We start from the raw sequence: 18,004 nt of genomic DNA, 5'->3' as shown, positions 1-18,004 counted from the left end.
CCCCTGCACACCAAAGAAAACATTTGTGCGTGTGTGTCAGTCCACAATATGAGAAACCCACAGGATACGTCAGGCATTCCTTCAGACAATACCTCTGGAGGATGCTGAAAAGCTTGCGGTGCGTAATTTGGTGTTGGACAATAGAATAAGTGCTGCATCATGATCTTTAACAGGACATAAGAAAACCTATAGCGTGGGAAGCGGGGCTGACCTCTGCCCTGCACACCAAAGCATTTGTGTGTGTGTCCCTGCATAAGAGCGGGTAGATGCCTCTGAAGGAAAACAGTTTATTTGTTTTACTGCATTATTTATGGCATCACGACTAGTCAGTGCTGACTGAGGTTGTAATTTCCTTCATCCGTTCTGAAAACAGTCGCTTAAATTTTAAACTCTTATAGATACTTTTCTGTAACACCTGCTAGTGTGATACATTTCAGTAAAAGTTCCTCATCTGTAATTTTATTTCTTAAGAATATGTGACAGGGACTAAACAGGCCTCGTCAGGCTGCTCATATTTATCTTTCAGATTTCCCCGAAATTGAAAGTTTGTTTTGTTTTTTTTACAAAACACAACCAGGCTCCAAGAGTTGCTCCAACATGGGAAATTGTTTTGTTTCTTTTAAAATTATCTACAACTTTGTTCCTTGGTCCTAATGATGTTCACTAACAGACATACACCTTTTGTAATTGATCAGCTTATAAATGATCAATGTGAAGCATCAGTATGTGTTCAAGAAGATCACATCGGTCAGATTTAGTAAAATATTAAGATACTCAAAGGAATCAAAGTTATAGATCTCCTTTTCAGGGAACCTAAGCTGTATGAAAAGAATGATTTAAATATACTATGAAAATATTCAATTTGCAGAATCCTGATAATAAAACTTCAATTGTGAACTGAATGATTAGATTGCCTCCAGACACAAAAGAATCAACTGTTAATTAGTAACCATACTATGGAAATGACTAGCAAGATCTGAACAAACAAGAAACTTGACTACCTCAAGGGATTTCTCACGTAATGAACCGTCTGACTTTCTTTAGCCGACTAAATTTAATCTTACCACATTTTTTTGCCGTAGAGCAAACAGGTACTGAGTTTGAAGCGGGTCAGATGCTTCCAGCCGTCCCCATATAAAAGACAAGGGTAGTTACACTGTGCGATTTTGGCAAACATTCTTAAACTCATCCAAAATATTATTCAATGCAAAATATATTTTACTTTCTGCTTACAGCAGCAGCATGTATTTACTACACAGATTAAAGATACATGGTGTTGTTACTTGACATAGTTGTTCTGTTGTTCCGTAAGCTTTTCAGCATCCTCCAGAGGTATTGTCTGAAGGAATGCCTGACGTATCCTGTGGGTTTCTCATATTGTGGACTGACACACACGCACAAATGTTTTCTTTGGTGTGCAGGGGGTCAGGGGTCACTCTGCTGAACGCTGCACATCAAGAAGACAATCTGTTTAAAACCTGAGGTAGTTACAACATTCCTAGTGTATTTCAACATTGTTTAGAATATAGTATATTTATTTATTCACTATTCACTTACAAGTAAATTATTTGGTTTCTATTGGCTAATTCAAAGAGGTCCTGGCATCCGGTCACAGGAAGGGGGGCTAATATCATTTAATCCATCAAACTCCGATTAGAATTTGACAGAAGGGTGTCCATATATCTCTCTAATGGCTGCATCGTCCTGTTCAGTCCCTTATCGCTGCAACAATAAATCTCATTCTCATCACCCTGTCTGTGTCATCATTCATACTCCTGACAGCAGAAACCCTTTTTCTTGTCCTGTTCACACAGAAAACAGATCACACCCCTCCCCTGACAAACTCACCCTCTGACTCATGTTTTTCCATATATTTCTGAAAAATGTCAGACCTCAGCGCACATCATCTTTCTCTCATCGCTGTTAACACTGTGAGTGAGGTAGAGATATGAATCGTGGGAATATCGGAGACGACAAATAGCCCTCTCATATGCTTCAAACGGTTTTCGAATACGTGTCACGGTTCCTGAACAGGAAGGAGTTGTTCGAAGTGTTTTTTTGTGAGAAACAGGCTGGTTTAACAGGGGATTAATTACCATGGCAACAGAACACAGAGCAGAGGAGCCGCTTAGGACTACAAACCAGCAGCCATAACTGTAGTTCTATCTACGGCCAAGACTCAGTTAAAAGAGGCCTGAGCAGCATGTCAGAACTGTCTGTTACTATAGAGGAGGAGTTGGCTGGTATTCTGAACTACTTGTGCTTTGAGCATCATATAACTGATTTAACCCGATCTGTCATGAAGTGTCTGGTTGGTGGTGGTGAGGATAGACGCAGAGACCCAGGTTTCGGTGATGATGATGAATTTAATGATGAGCTCACAGTCCAAAACAGGCAGCACGGCAGAGAGACAGGCACACAGCCAAATACCGGTAGCAACTGATAAACAGGACTTGGAGACGAGAGCTAACGCAAACCAGGACTTAGCAGTTCAACTGGAGCGAACACAAGACGTCCAAACGACGTAAGACACAGTTAGACATAGACAATGACATAGACACACGACGAGGATCCGACGAGGAACACAGACAACAGGTGGGTTTAAATACAGACGGGGTAATCAAGGGAATGAGACACACCTGGGAAACAATCAACGGGAAGATGCAGAGACAAACTCACAGGGAACAGGACTACACAGAAACTCAAAAAATAAACACAGAAACACGGAACATGACACGATCTCTATTACACATGAAATTAGTGTGGCCATTTCAAATGAAGCTTACTGAAAAATTTCCAAATAAAAGCCTCAATAATCCTCTCAGGTAAGTGCACAACCGTAGGCGGTGTAATAATATTAGTCTTTTTTTTTTTTTTTTTTTTTTTTTTCAGCATTTTCTCTCAGGTTATGGCACTTGCTTGCGCAAGCCAGTGCATTAGCATTTCACCTAAAATAAGCTTTTAGATCATTTTCTTACTTATTAGCGATGTTTAGTACACTGAATGGAGTAACTCAATGACAGACAACATGCTAGTGATGTCCCACATGCTACTGCTGGCAATCATGCAAACATGAGCATTTTGGCTCATTTTATCTTATTCATTAATTTTAAGAAAATGAATGGTGCAAGTACAGTTTATTCATCATGTTTCTGACTCTCCACAGGTTTTTGACTGCAATTTAGCTCAGCTTAGCATTGATGCTAATGTTGAGCATCAGAACGCTTTTCTTACCTATTAGCCATGTTTCGTATACTGAATGGAGTAAATCAGTGACAGACAACATGCTTCTAATGCCCCAAATGTTACTGATAGCATTCATGCTAACATTAGCATTTTTGCTAATTTTAGCTTTTGCATTAATTTTAACATACTAAATGGTACAAGTACAGCTTAGTAAACATGCTTCTGACTCTCCACAGGTTATTGACTACAATTTAGCTCTGCTTAGAATTGATGCTAATGTTTAGCATCAGAACGATTTTCTTACTGAATGGAGTACGTCAATGACAGACAACATGCTAATGATTTTGATGTTTTTAATGTTTTTATCATTTTTTATCTTTATGTAAAGATGTTTTAAAGGTTTGAGTCCTTGTCAAATGGCGGTTTGACTAAAGAAGTTTTAAAGACATGTTCCCGCCCACCCGGACCTAAAGATAGAATGTTTTAAAAAATAGAGTTTTTATTTTTTGTCTACAATATTAATAGTAAAGGAGGAAAAAACATATAATTTAATTTTTTCTAAATGGAAAATCCCAAGCTACGCAGTGTGCACGGCCGTGCAGCTGCAGCATAATATGGGAGCCTGGAAAAGCGTCTGACAGTTAGCATCCAGCTAACAGCTCCATGTGACTCCGGGACGACGAGTCCGTACTGTCCTGGATCTGAGCCGGTTCTGACCCATTCACTGCAACATTAACATAATGATGAAGGTTTTACATTTTATGCAGCACTTAACTGAGATTGTTCTGTCCATTTCTTTAATCCCACAATCCCACGCTTCTTCCACCGAACAGCTGCAGCAGCAGACCAACCGGCATGTAAAACAATCAGAGCATCAATTCGTTAAACTGATCTGCTGTCAGATTAACAGGATCACATGACCTCCACAAAGCTCAGGAAGCTCAAACAGGCAGGTTTGCTTTCAGAACAACATTAATCCAAACATCTCCTTTAAAAAGTCCATCAGAAATCCTCCAGAAGAATCAGCAGATCTTCATCCGGGAACCTTCAGGTTCTAGAAGTTCAGCATGGAGCCACTGCTGTTCTACCTGACAGCCCTGGCTCCAGGTGAGGCTTCTGTCCCCTGGTTGGGGTTAAAACCCCAGTAGATCAGCAGGTTCTGAAACATTTGATGCCTGAATGTGCTGCTGAAACCCTGATGAAGCTCTGACAGTCGCTCAAGGCCTTTTGAAGTAAAGAGCTTTCCTCCCAGCAGTCCTGCAGCGCCGCAGCTGCTGGGTGATGGAGCTGCTCTGATCCTCTGCAGGAAGCTGACCGAGCAGCTGGAAGGAGAGCCCTGATTGGTTGTGTCTTTGTGCAGATCACCGTGTTCAGGATGGGCTCAGAGGGCCAGCAGGACATTGAGATGTCCATCCTCACAGCCCTGCTCAAAGGTAACCATGGCGATGAAGACGGCAGGTATTCTTCATTCAGAGGCAGCGAACCTGACCATCTTCACGTCTTCAGGTACAAACGCTTCTGCGTCCGACCAGCTGAGCCTGGCCCTGGCCTGGAACCGCGTGGACATCGCTCGGAGCCAGATCTTCGTCTACGGCCTGCACTGGCCCGTACGCGCTTCAGCGATCCTCAGTCTGTCAGGTGACCTCGTCTCTGACCTCAGCTTTTCTGTTCCTCAGCCTGCCGGCGCCGCGGCGGCCGACCGGCCCAGAAGCCCGGCGGCGCAGCGCCAACCAGCAGGAAAAGGAAAAGCCAGAGGAAAGAAGGGCAAAGGAGGGAAAGCCAAAGCAGAACCGCCGGAGGAAACCGACCCGCGGAAACTGGAGCTGCTCAGCTGGGTGAGAGAGCCGGGTCCACTAGAACCCGGCGTCGGGTCCATCAGAACCCTGAGCCGGGTCCAGGGTCTGACGGAGCCTCGTGTCGGACAGGTGAACTCCCTGGAACAGGCCATGATGGACGCTCTGGTTCTGGACCGGGTGGACTTTGTGAAGCTCCTGATTGAAAACGGCGTCAACATCCATCACTTCCTGACGATCCCGCGCCTGGAGGAGCTGTACAACACGGTGAGGCGGAACATGGCTGATGACACTCAGCGGGACTGAGCAAAATCAAATCAGATGTTGCTTATCGATCAGGTTATTGATAGTAATTAATGCACTTAAACCCGATAAGCTTTCAGAGTTTTACAGTAAATCGGTTGTTGAATCAAATTGAGGTTTTATTCAGACAAATTTAATCCACGGACAAAAGCTCTTTGTTTTGTCCTCTATCTCTTCTGCTGTTTTAACCTTAATCTGTCCAACGACATGCAAAGCTTTTAAAACAGCAGCAGCCACTCAGATTAGAGACGCTGCTCGCTGGCTGATGGTCCAGCTCAGGGATTAAGGCTTCAGGGTCACAATCACCAGAAAAGGTCAACCTCCAGTTGTCTTTGTTTCTGCAGAAGCTGGGTCCTGCGAACACGCTGCACTTTGTGGTACGAGACGTGAAGAAGGTGAGTTCTGTTACTGGTGACATGATGACCGCACATTAATTGCGCAGTGACATCCAGAGTCAACTCCAGGAGTGAGCTCACACAAGCAGCTGTTACTGTCAGCCTGGGAAGGTCAAAGGTCATCTCCAAACCATTTGAGGCTTGGTACCAACCAGCAAGAAAACATCTCTTCAGCTGCCAGAGGTCAGAGCATGAAACTCAGAGAAATTAACAGATTTTACAGGCCTCAGTTAACAGGACAAAGGTTAAAGGTCATAGCACTGAAAGCCTCTGCTCTCGAGAAACAAGATGGCCACCAGCCTGAGGTTAGCAGAGACCATGTCCTCTGGACAGACGATACCAGAGTGGAGATGAACCAAGATGGAGGAAACTAGATCAGAATAAACTTCTCACTCCAGCTGTAATCCCAGAGTTCTTCAGGTCCATTAGGGTTCTGGTTCCTCTGGTCTAAAGAGAAGGGCAGAGCAGCAGATTGATTTCCTTCTTCACTAAAGTCACTGATGTGTGTTCAGGGAAATCTTCCTCCAGATTACCAGATAACTCTGATTGACATTGGGCTGGTTCTGGAGTTCCTGATGGGGGGGGCCTACCGCTGCAACTACACCAGGAAGAACTTCAGGACACTGTACAACAACCTGTACGGTCTGAAACGAGTGAGTGAGGAAGGAGAACCTCAGCAGACCCCAGACCAGTCTGATCCGTTTGCTCATCTCCATGTTTCTGTCTTGCAGCCCAAAGCTCTGAAGCTGCTTGGGATGGAGGTGAGGATGTGTCGCTGCCAGTCTGAAAGGGAAGGAGTGAGGGAGAGGAAGAGTCGGTCAGCTATTCTGAATTCTGTCTGTAGGACGATGAGCCGCGGCCAAAGGGAAAAGGGAAGAAGAACAAGAAGAAGGAGGAGGAGGTGGACATCGATGTGGATGACCCTGAGGTCAGCAGGTTCCAGTATCCCTTCCATGAGCTCATGGTGTGGGCTGTGCTGATGAAGCGCCAGAAGATGGCGCTGTTCCTGTGGCAGCGAGGCGAAGAGGCCATGGCCAAAGCTCTGGTGGCTTGTAAGCTCTACAAGGCCATGGCCCATGAATCCTCCCAGAGCGAGCTGGTGGATGACATCTACCAGGACCTGGAGAACAACTCCAAGTGAGTCCACACCGCCCAGGTCCATTTCTGGTTCCATGTTTGGACCACAAGTTCTGTTCCTGGTCGTGATTCTGTGGTTCTGAATGAAGCCAGTGTTTCAGGAGAGCCCTCAGGTCCACCTCCTACTCCAAGCTGACTTATGTCTGCTGATCTATCAGGAACATGCTGTGAAAAATGCGTTGTTGTACATAACATGAAAATGGCGCCGCTGTGTTTCTGTTTAGGGAGTTTGGTCAGCTGGCCTATGAACTGCTGGATCAGTCATACAAACACGACGAGCAGTTGGCCATGAAGATGTTGACCTACGAGCTGAAGAACTGGAGCAACTCCACCTGCCTGAAACTGGCTGTAGCTGCCAAACACAGAGACTTCATCGCTCACACCTGCAGCCAGATGCTGTTGACCGACATGTGGATGGGCTGTCTGAGGATGGGCAAGAGCAACAGCCTGAAGGTACAACAGGAAACACAAACAGCAACACGTACACCAGTCCGTTTGTCTCATGAACAATCAGAAACATTTTAATCTTCTACAAAAAAGTTGTAGAACAACAAGAACAATCTGAGGGACTCCAGCAGTGCTTCCACATAAAGGCTTCATCATGGCTCATTCCCTGTCCTCACAGAGACCATGTTAGGTGTATCCTAACGGTTTGTCATCGTTCAGACTATGTCCTCACAGATCCGGCGTTTTGAGACCAGAAATGATCATTTTTGAAACCACGCAGGTCCCAGAGTGAATGTTTCTGTGAGGCAATGTGCAATCTCTCTACTCCGCTTGCGCCTCACTCTCCCAAATAAAACATATGGCGTTGTTCTGTGCTTTTGGCTTTCCCTTGTAGTGTTACAGCGCCACCCATTGGCCTGGCTGATCCAGGCCAATGGGTCAGCCAGGCCTTTTCAGTGGTGCTAGGCACATTTTTCTTAGATGTTTGCAATTTTTTCTGTGTTCATCACTGTGTAGAAGGAGTCTTAGTTTTGCTAACCTTCTGTCTTTTTTTAATTGACCTCAGGTGATTTTAGGAATTATTTTCCCCCCCGCCATCCTGCTCCTTGAATTCAGACTTGGAGATGAAACTTCTCACCATTCATGGAAAGAAAACACTACTGGGAAAACTAAAGACGAGAATAAATCCAACAAGGTACAAATCAAGCAGAGTAGGTGTTGTTAATGCCATTATCAAAGCAGTTTGAGTCACGGCTCATCGTTTTCAGGATGCCTCCTCCAGTGCTGACACAATGTCCAAGAAAGGAGATGAAGAAGAGAACCAGAAGAAGAACCTGAGGATCCCCATTGGGAGGAAGATCTACGAGTTTTACAACGCCCCTTTCACCAAGTTCTGGTTTAACACGGCAAGTTCACTTCACCTTCAAGAGAGAAACTTGTATTAATATTTGGTGATATTGACTGGACTCTCATAAATCAGAAACATTCAGTTTGTATTCTGTGGTTTTTATCTCATATATGGAGAGCTTCCTCTTTCAACAAAGGTTTGAGAACATGAAGTGCGTTTCTGGTTTGTAACTGAAAAAACTGGGCTTTTTCCGTGGACTCATGTTGACTGTAGTGGCACAAAAGCATAATCAGACTAGGAGAAATTATGTTAGCAATTCTGCAGAATTGTACTGAAAGCTGGGTTATACTAAATATCCAGTGACTGAGTTGTTTCTGGTTTCAGAATATCACTTTTGAAGTTGAAACTATTTTTTTATTTACCACTGAAGTTAGATGTCAGTCAGATAAACACGAAGCAGCAGCAGAATCCACAACACGGCCCGTTGGGTTTCTTTAAGATGTAACGTCGAGTGAGGAGCAGAGCACAAAAAGGAGAGTCAGCTCCTCTGACGTTAAAAACATGAAATGCTTCGATCCTCCGGTAATGGGTCTCTGCCTGAAGTCAAGAACTTCTTGTGTCTGGTTCTCTTGCTCCAAAGTTTGGCAGGACGCAGCAGAGTTGTGAGGGCAGGACTCTAATCTGTTCTGGTGTAGAGAGAGCAAACTGAACAGGGAAGCTTTGAATTTATGTTTACGTTCCAAATAATCTTCTGTCGGGTTGAGACAGATGATCGGAACCGTAATGTGAAGCTACTTCTCACTAGGAATCAGGTTCATCAAGGATTTGACTAGGGTACCACTTGGATTCTCACAAACACCCTGGTGAACTCCCCAACCCAGACGCCAAACTCACTGGATGGACCAAATATGCCTTGTGTCATGTTTTAGAGGGAGACTATGGCTGATGGGTGGACAACTTTGTGCCTGTAACTGTCTGAAGATTGTTATTCATTCCTCTGGTCAATTTCTTTTCCCAGATTTGACCCTTATGTCCTGTCAGAATCACCTACACTGAAGAATTGGATTACTTTGTGCTGATGAACTCTTTGTTTCAGATCTCATACCTGGTGTACCTCATGCTCTATAACTACATCATCCTGGTGAAGATGGAACGCTGGCCCTCTCTGCAGGAGTGGATAGTCATCTCCTACATCATCACCCTTGGGCTGGAGAAAGTCAGACAGGTAGGGGTTTCTCAGTGAGATCATGACTGCTGTGTTTCTTTGGTTGAGAACCCTGACAGTCTTTCTGCTGTTAGATCCTCATGTCAGAGCCAGGGAAGCTGAAACAGAAGATCAGTGTGTGGTTGGAGGACTACTGGAACATCACTGACCTGGTGGCCATCTCCGTCTTCCTGCTTGGCCTCCTGCTGCGGCTCCAGGGCGAGCCCTCCATGGGCTATGGACGAGTCATCTACTGTGTTGACATCATCTTCTGGTACATCCGAGTCCTTGACATCTTTGGAGTCAACAAGTACCTGGGCCCCTACGTCATGATGATCGGCAAGATGGTAGGGTGGAAAAACCTGCGATATGTGATGTGTATCTTTAACCAAGGCTCTGACACAGTGGACTGAGAAGACATTCAGAAACCCCAGAGGGCTGTTGATCCACACTGCTTTCAGAGATTACAGGAAGATGTGGATTCTTGGAGGGAACTAAGCTTTAGCACAGAGCTATAGCATCACAAAGTTCTAAATAAAGTCGGAAGTTTGAGTTTGTAGCTTTAAATTTATCAAGCTTTTTGTCGTCCGTCTCCTGCGTGTCTCCAGATGATTGACATGCTGTACTTCGTAGTCATCATGCTGGTGGTGTTGATGAGTTTTGGGGTGGCTCGGCAGGCCATCCTCCATCCGGATGAGGAACCCACATGGCGCCTGGCCAGGAACATCTTCTACATGCCGTACTGGATGATCTACGGAGAAGTGTTTGCAGACTCCATAGACCGTAAGACTAGCGTCCATAGTAAGCCATCTGTTAATCTTCCCTCAGTCTCCCCATCCTGGTCATGTGGTCCCTTCCTTTCCTGACCTCCAGTCTCTGTTTCCATCTTGGTCTTCACTGTCTCCCACCTGCTCTCCTCATGTTGCTTCTGTCCATAAGGACTTCTCCTTCTTTGCCACTTCTCTCTACCTTCTCTTTTCCAACACTCACCTCATCTTCTCACTCATCCTCGCCATTCTGCTCCTCTGCACAGCAGGGGGCAGTAGCAACACGGCTGCTGTATTCAGATAAAAACTAGCATGGATTCGCTACACCTGCAATTGAATTTCACCTGTTTGTAAAGTAAACTTGAAATACCTTTTATTGTTTAAACTGAGCTGGACCCAAAGTTTCTGGAGAACTTTCTAAATAAATATTTCCAACAGCATCAGAAGAACAAAGTGTTTGAGTTCAGATGACAAACAGAAAATCCAGTTAAATAAAATAATATCACATTGGCTCCACATTGAAGACTGATCGAGCATTAAATTGACATCACACACACATCACTTCAATCACCTGTTAGCCCAGTCAGCCAATCACAGCTCAGCAGCTCAGTGCATCATAATGACAACACTGGGCGATGTCAGGGAGGGACAGCTCTGGAAGGAATACTGCAGAGGTCAAAGGTCAATGCTCAGAGTCTCTCTAGACAGAACTGGAAGGAAATATCAGCTTAGAAGCCCGGCCTGGTGGTTCTGCAGGTAAAACGGACCCGGCAGAACCTTCCAAACGTTTCCAGTCAGTTATCTGTCATGATTTATGGACCGAAATGCAGAAGTGGTGGATTTGAGATGATTTGGTATTTTAATGTAGAAATGATGAAAAAATAATCTTACAAAAAAAAAGTGGGAACCAGAGCTGAACAAACCAGTGACGAGGACAAGAACGATGGAGCGAGCTGATTGGCTAACAGGTTGCAGGTGAGGAGAGAGAGACAGAATGGCACAAAGGGCGAGTAAGCAAACAAAATGAATCTCACTGTAACAAAGAATAACTAGACATAAAAAATAAACCATCTAAAATACCAAAGTGCAGAGGGAGCGTAAACAAGCTGATCTAATCACAGAATAAGAGACTAAAAAACACAGAGCAACAAAAAAAAATCCAAACTTTGAACCCAAACAACCCCAGATTCATCCACCAGGTGCTTTCAGCTAAAATCAGGTGAATCTGTCTGCAGAGCTTCAAAGTTTTTCCACCTGAACAACATTTCCTTCCTCATCTGATCACAAAGTTCTCCAGAAGTATTTGGCAGCTCCACCACGATTTAGCAGAAGATATTCTTGATGTTGATGCAAACATGGACAGCAGGTGGCAGCATTGCCTCATTTTCACCTGGAAGACACTTTGCTCTAAATTGCTAAATTGGTTTAAGGCAGGGGTGTCAAACTCATTTTGGTTTAGGGGCCGCATACAGCTTAATCTGATCTGCAGGGGGCCACAAAAGTAAATTCATTGCAAGATTAAATAGAACCAATAAAAGAGGACTTGTTGATGATTTTTATATTAAACAAATTTCACTTTTACAAAATATATTATGAATAATCTCAGTTTTTAAGAAAGGTATCTGCAATTTCAACAATACTTTTACTAGGTTAAGCATTTATTTAAGTGGATTATGCATAAGAACTGATCTCAGTGATTGTACAAGGTTTCAAAACATTTGTTCACAGTTTTTGGAACTTAAAAACCCTGTCCTGCATCACAAAATACAACAGACAGAAATTAAGAAAAGATTTAAAATCAATTTTCAACATCTGGGAAGCAATTTGAACAAATTATCTGGCTTCACACATTTGAAATCTTAAGTGTCAGCTGTTTTAAACAGACATTTGATTAAGTACATTTGTTGATGCATAAAATGCATACATATAGAAAAACTTGCATACATAACATGCACATATGTTAGCATGCACGAGAAATATGAGGTTGCCAGGGCCAAAATGAAAAGCTGGTAAAGCATAGAATCCAACTTTACAGAACCTGAAGCTCAGTGCTGCCATCTGCTGTTAGTTCCGTTGCAGTGTTGCATCATGTTGTGTGCTCTGGATAAAACACAGCGCCCCTCGTGGACAGTATAGGAACTGCAGATTTTCAATTAAACGAAGTATATGTTTTTACATGAATAATGAAAATGCATTTAGCCCCCGGGCCGGACTAAATCGTTCGGCGGGCAGGTTCCGGCCCGCGGGCCGTACGTTTGACACCCCTGGTTTAAAGTGTGAGTTGTTGGTGTTTGTCTCAGATTAATGATGCGTTTCTTCTGCCTCTCCTCTGCTGCCGATGGACAGTTTATGCCATGGAAATTAACCGTAAGCAAATATGAACATTTCTGCCGTTTTCTGTCAAACTGTGGCCAAAGCTTCTCAGTCCAGTCTCATTCACTCTTTGTTCCATGTAATCAACTTGTTCCAGACAATTTATGCTTCAGTCTGTCATGCTGATCAAACACGGGCTTTTCAAAATAAGAGCATATCTTTAACCTACTCCATTCTTGTAGCTGATCAGCTTTGAACTTAATTTCCATCCTCCGGTTCTGCAGAGCTAAACGTTACACAACCACCATATTTTTCTAATTCAAGTTTGTCACAAACAGAAACTTTTCTTCACACCGAATTATAAAGAGAGTTGAATATTACAGAAAAGACTTTTAAGTGGGAGAAAATCTGAAATCCAAAGAGTTAATGTTGTCCGGTTTCTTCATAGGTGGAAGGTCTTTGGTTCAAATCCTAGTTAGGCCAACATTAGTGATGGGACTTCACTAATGTTGGCTCCCCAATCTTCAGGATCGCTGAAATGATCTGCATTTTAAAGCCATTTCATTTCTAATATAATTTCATATTAATAGTTCTTGAGGGTGAAGTTCACCCAAAAATTTGAATCATGGGTATTAATGCAGTTTGCATAGTAGAAAAAAAAATCTATATTTTTTATAAAATATAGAAATCCATAATTTTCTTCCTCTTATCCGGGGTCGGGTCGCAGGGGCAGCAGCCTAAGAAGGGAGGCCCAGTCTTCCCTCTCCAGCATCTTCCAGCTCCTCCAGGAACCCCAAACCGTTCCCAGGCCAGCAGAGAGACATCGTCCCTCAGTGTGTCCTGGGTCTCCCCTCCTCCCGGTGGGACCTGAACTCCTCACCAGGGAGGCGTCCAGGAGGGATCCTGACCAGATGGCTGAGCCTCAACTGGCTCCTCTCGACGTGGAGGAGCAGCAGCTCTACTCTCAGTCCCTCCCGGATGACCGAGCTTCTCTCTCTAAGGGAGAGCCCAGCCACCCTGAGGAGGAAACCCATTTCGGCCGCTTGTATCCGGGACCTCGTTCTTTAGGTCATGACCCAAAGCTCATGGCCATAGATGAGGGTGGGAACGAAGATCGACCGGTAAATCGAGAGCTTCGCTTTTTGACTCAGCTCTCTCTTCACCACGACGGACCGGTACAGCGCCTGCTTCACGGCAGATGCTGCACCAATCCGCCTGTCGATCTCCTGCTCCAGCGAGAGCTGCAGATCACGGCCTGATGAAGCCAACAGGACCACATCATCCGCAAAAAGCAGAGATGCGATCCTAAGGCCACCAAAACGGATCCCCTCAACACCTCGGCTGGTCAGAGATTCTGTCCATGAAAGTACAAAACAGAATCGGTGACAAAGGGCAGCCTTGGCGGTAAAAAGTGTTGGTGCTGTACTGCTTCCCCCTTGTGAGATGCCTGGCTCCAGGGTGGGGCCCCAGTGACCCCCGTCCAGGCAAGGGAACACTGAACCCAAGCTTCTCACTCATCATAAGGGGTCGTCGGGCTGCGTTGTGTCTGGCTCCTCACCTAGGACGTGTCTGCCTTACCAGGGGCATGGGGCCCCCGACAGCACAGCTTCGATCTGTGGGACACTGAAACCCCTTCACCACAATAATGTGGCAGCCCATGGAGGGGAAAGTATAGAAACATAAATGTTAAATATTCCTAGTGTTTGTATTAACATTTTAGTGCTATTTTCAAAATAGAAACAAAATGTAACAAGCAGTTGAGAAAAAAGTTAACCTGAGTTTCTTTGGTAGAAACAAAAAATGTTGTCATAATAATTAAGACTCCAGCAGTAATCTGTTATGGTGAGGGAACCGTATGAATATTATCCAGAGACACAAGCAAGAGGAAGGTAGCGCGCCGAGACCCTCCTCATCCTCCTGCATCAGAGTCGCCATGACACTGACCCAAACAGACCCAAAGACCCTTACATGTGTTTTATTTATTCACCAATTAAATAAATCTAATTTTAAATTAAATACTTTAGTAACGGCTTCTGCCGTGTGTGAAGATCATCATATCAAGCAAAGACTTTTGTTCCGGTAAAGAACCGTTCAAAGGAATCGATTGGTGGAGTTTGTTCTCCCTTTTCATGTGGGGATTTTCTCCAGGTACTCTGACTTCCATCTAGCTCAAAGTTACATGGAGGCTTTAAATAGTCTCAGGTGTTTGCTCGGTAAGCCTCTGGTTCTGGGATGCCTGAAGGAACACCTACGGCACCACGCAGGGGCCAACGGGGGTAGAAAGAGACCAATGGCTGGAAAGATGCTAGCTGAGAAGGTGAGTCCAGAGAGAAGTCAGGTGACTGATGGTTCTGATGAGAACAAGCAGAACCGGGCTATGTTCCTGAGGACAGATTGGCCTTCAGCTGCAGGGAACCTCCAGTCCATCAATGAAGTCGTGAAGACTGTAGAGGGATTGGCACTAACGTATCCGTCTGTTTTCAGCTCCATGTGGAGACAACATGTATGATGAAGATGGGAAGAAGCTTCCTCCATGTATTCCTGGAGCCTGGCTGACTCCAGCCATCATGGCGTGTTACCTGCTGGTGGCCAACATCCTCCTGGTCAACCTGCTCATCGCCGTCTTCAAGTTAGTTCACACTTCAGCAGGTTGCAGATCCAACAGGATCTACAGAAGGCTGCAGCCAGACGCTGCTTTCAGTCAGACCAGATGCTTTTACATGGAGCATAGATATTTCAGACACATTTCCAGACACTGCTGCTATCGCAACCGTCTCTTCCACAGCAACACCTTCTTTGAGGTGAAGTCCATCTCCAACCAGGTGTGGAAGTTCCAGCGGTACCAGCTGATCATGACCTTCCACGACCGCCCCATCCTGCCGCCGCCCCTCATCGTCTTCCCCCACATCTACATCGTCCTGAAGAGGCTGTGCTGCACCTGCAGGCGAAAGCCAGAGGGGGAGCGGGACGACCGCGCGCGGCGGCTCCGTAAGAAATACAAACCACTGGGGACCTGAAGGTCGTCACACCTGAGAAAACAGAGAAATTAATCAGCTGCTGGTAAAGAAACCATGGCTGCAGACTCAGGCGCTGGGCCAGGAACTCAGAACCACTCACACATAAATTCAGGAGCCACCACTAGCTAGTATGCTATGTGCACAGTGAGTTTATAGAAAGATGGATACATTCCTCACCGTCCAAGAAATGACTCGACAAGAGTAAACTCATACAATTTGATTTGAAATGATGCTGAGAAAAATATGGTAAATTCTGTTAAAGACTAAAATGAAAAAAATTAAAAGACATGAAAAACATAGTTACAAAATAACAAAAATATTTAAAACATGCTTAAACTGTAAGTATGCGCATAAACAGACAACTCACAGTAGATCATCTGTGCAGGCAGAGAATTGGTGTTTCTGTCCATGTGTTGCTGTTTGTGTATGAGAAAACAGCCGTCAGGAGGCTCCTGTAGCGCCTCCCAGAGGCCAGTAGGGTGAAGAGTCAGTGTGCCGGGTGACTGGAATCTTATTGCTTATCTTTTCCAGATCAATGGTATTAAAAGTAAAACTCATGAAACAGTTTGATGCAGTGGGTAAATATTTACGTCAGAACAGGGGAAAGCGACTTCAGAGTGTGGACTGCATGTTTACCAGGCTCAGCTGATGGAGAATAAAAGCAGCTTTAGGATCTTTAGGTCTTCCTTTAACATGAACTGAGTTTCTGGTTTCAACGTTTCTTCTTTGTTCAGTGAAGTTACTGCATAGGATCCAGAAACGGTCAGGAACTTTCAGTTTGTTTCAGGTTTCCTTTGTGTTCTGTAGTTCTATTAGTTCTGCCTTGTTTCTAGTTTTACTTCAGTTCCTCCTTATTTTATTACTTGTTTCTAGTCCTTTTCTTAGTTACTCTAGTTTTCTTATGTCTGCTTATTTTTGATAGATTAATTTCATAGTTAGCTCAACCCAGGACTAATGGGCTGACAAAACTTACTTACAAGTTTCACCATTCGCCATCCAGTACTTAGGCACCTCATTCTCAGTTCCTCCTTGCTGGTTCCTCCTGTTTAATCCAGTTTAATTCCCTTATTTCCTGTGACTTCCTTGTTCTCTTTGCTGTCTTTTTGCTTCCTGGTTAATGTGGGTTTTGTTCTTCTCTGGCTCCCTGCGTTCCCTGTTATTCTTTTTAAGCATTGTTTTTTCTTTTTCATTAAATCTACAACTTCATCAGAACATCTGATCCTCCGCATGACAGTAACAGCTTGTAAAAACCAGATTTCTGTGTTTTGCTTCATCAGAGCTGGTTCTGAACGCAGAGGAGATCAAGAGTCTGTACGAGTTTGAGGAGCAATGTGTGGAGGAATACTTCAGAGAGAAAGAAGACGAGAAGCAGTCCTCCAACAACGAGCGAATCAGAGTCACAGCTGAGAGGTCAGCATCCACTGACCTCTGATCTCCTGTACAGCAGTAGCTCTGAGCTGGTAGTTGACCTTTGACCCCTCAGCTGCTGAGTGTCTCTGGCCGTTCCAGGGTGGAGAACATGGCGATGCGGCTGGAAGAGGTGAACGAGCGGCAGCGCTCCATGAAGGCGTCGCTGCAGACGGTGGACCTGCGCCTGGCCCAGCTGGAGGATTTCTCCGGCCGGATGATGAACGCTCTGGAGAAGCTGGCCGGGGTGGACCGGGCTGAGCTGGTCCGGTCACGGTCCGGGGGCTCGTCGGTGTTCGAGCCGTCCGGCCCAATGCGGCGCAGCAGCGTCGGCAGTGCCGACGGCTGCAGCCTGTACCGGTATCAGCTGGACCACGACGACCAGACAGACGGCGAGGAGAGGAGAGTCCATCTGAGTCCAGAGAGAGAAACGGTGAATTCCACAGGAGGAAAAACAGCAGGTACGGAAACATAACGATGCCACATTTATGGATTTATTTAGCCCTTCATAGAACAGCTGGACACAAAGATCTGAACAAAACAAAACAAAGAGTTGATACATAAAATAATTCAAATTAAAACGGTGAATGGACTCAACGTCCACAGCGCTTTCAAATCATTTTGACCGCTGAAAGTTCTTTACACAGATCAGTGAGCAGCCTGAGGCTCAGTGCCTTGCTCAGCCTCACATCACCATGTCACAGGATAAAGCAGGAATCGAACCAACAACCTCCCATCACAAGGCAACTGCTCTACACACACAAGGTTCTTAAAGAGAAAATCAGAGAAACTAAAAGTCCAACGAATCATCAGGTGTCACTGTTGATACACAGCTTGGTGTGTTCCCAATTCCTCTCGGTTCCTGCTGGTTATTACTGTATTTGGTTCAGTGAAAACCACATTCAGGGGGGAGGCCTTGTTTCCTCCCAGTTTCCCTTGATTCCTCCCGGTTCCCTTGGTTCCTCCCGTTTCCCTTGGTTCCTCCCGGTTTCCCTTGGTTCCTCCCGGTTTCCCTTGGTTCCTCCCGGTTCTCTTGGTTCCTCCCGGTTCTCTTGGTTCCTCCCGGTTTCCCTTGGTTCCTCCCGGTTTCCCTTGGTTCCTCCCGGTTCCCCTTGGTTCCTCCCGGTTTCCCTTGGTTCCTCCCGGCTTTTTTTGCTCCTTCCGCTCATCTCTGTTCACTTTCGTCTT

At 45.1% G+C, this 18,004-nt stretch overlaps 1 protein-coding gene across 1 annotated transcript in view; it reads left to right on the top strand.

Annotated features, from left to right (window-relative positions):
* LOC106939853 (transient receptor potential cation channel subfamily M member 1-like) overlaps window positions 1-18,004 on the top strand; it is a 48,703-nt gene that overhangs the window by 24,899 nt on the left and 5,800 nt on the right. The window contains exons 9-27 of the mRNA XM_015022416.1: window positions 4,547-4,619; window positions 4,693-4,793; window positions 4,863-5,021; window positions 5,112-5,246; window positions 5,627-5,677; window positions 6,190-6,330; window positions 6,409-6,438; window positions 6,522-6,814; window positions 7,039-7,267; window positions 7,827-7,955; window positions 8,029-8,166; window positions 9,205-9,333; window positions 9,408-9,659; window positions 9,921-10,095; window positions 12,426-12,446; window positions 14,877-15,021; window positions 15,178-15,380; window positions 16,687-16,819; window positions 16,919-17,277. Of these exons, the coding sequence (XP_014877902.1) occupies window positions 4,547-4,619; window positions 4,693-4,793; window positions 4,863-5,021; window positions 5,112-5,246; window positions 5,627-5,677; window positions 6,190-6,330; window positions 6,409-6,438; window positions 6,522-6,814; window positions 7,039-7,267; window positions 7,827-7,955; window positions 8,029-8,166; window positions 9,205-9,333; window positions 9,408-9,659; window positions 9,921-10,095; window positions 12,426-12,446; window positions 14,877-15,021; window positions 15,178-15,380; window positions 16,687-16,819; window positions 16,919-17,277 (2,896 nt within the window). The remainder of the gene's footprint in view (window positions 1-4,546; window positions 4,620-4,692; window positions 4,794-4,862; window positions 5,022-5,111; window positions 5,247-5,626; window positions 5,678-6,189; window positions 6,331-6,408; window positions 6,439-6,521; window positions 6,815-7,038; window positions 7,268-7,826; window positions 7,956-8,028; window positions 8,167-9,204; window positions 9,334-9,407; window positions 9,660-9,920; window positions 10,096-12,425; window positions 12,447-14,876; window positions 15,022-15,177; window positions 15,381-16,686; window positions 16,820-16,918; window positions 17,278-18,004) is intronic.

The sequence above is a fragment of the Poecilia latipinna genome, unplaced genomic scaffold, assembly GCF_001443285.1.
Source record: "Poecilia latipinna isolate Pla-1442-1.1 unplaced genomic scaffold, P_latipinna-1.0 Scaffold3001, whole genome shotgun sequence".
Taxonomy (NCBI): Eukaryota; Metazoa; Chordata; class Actinopteri; order Cyprinodontiformes; family Poeciliidae; genus Poecilia; species Poecilia latipinna.
This window is presented reverse-complemented; position numbering and strand designations above follow the sequence as displayed.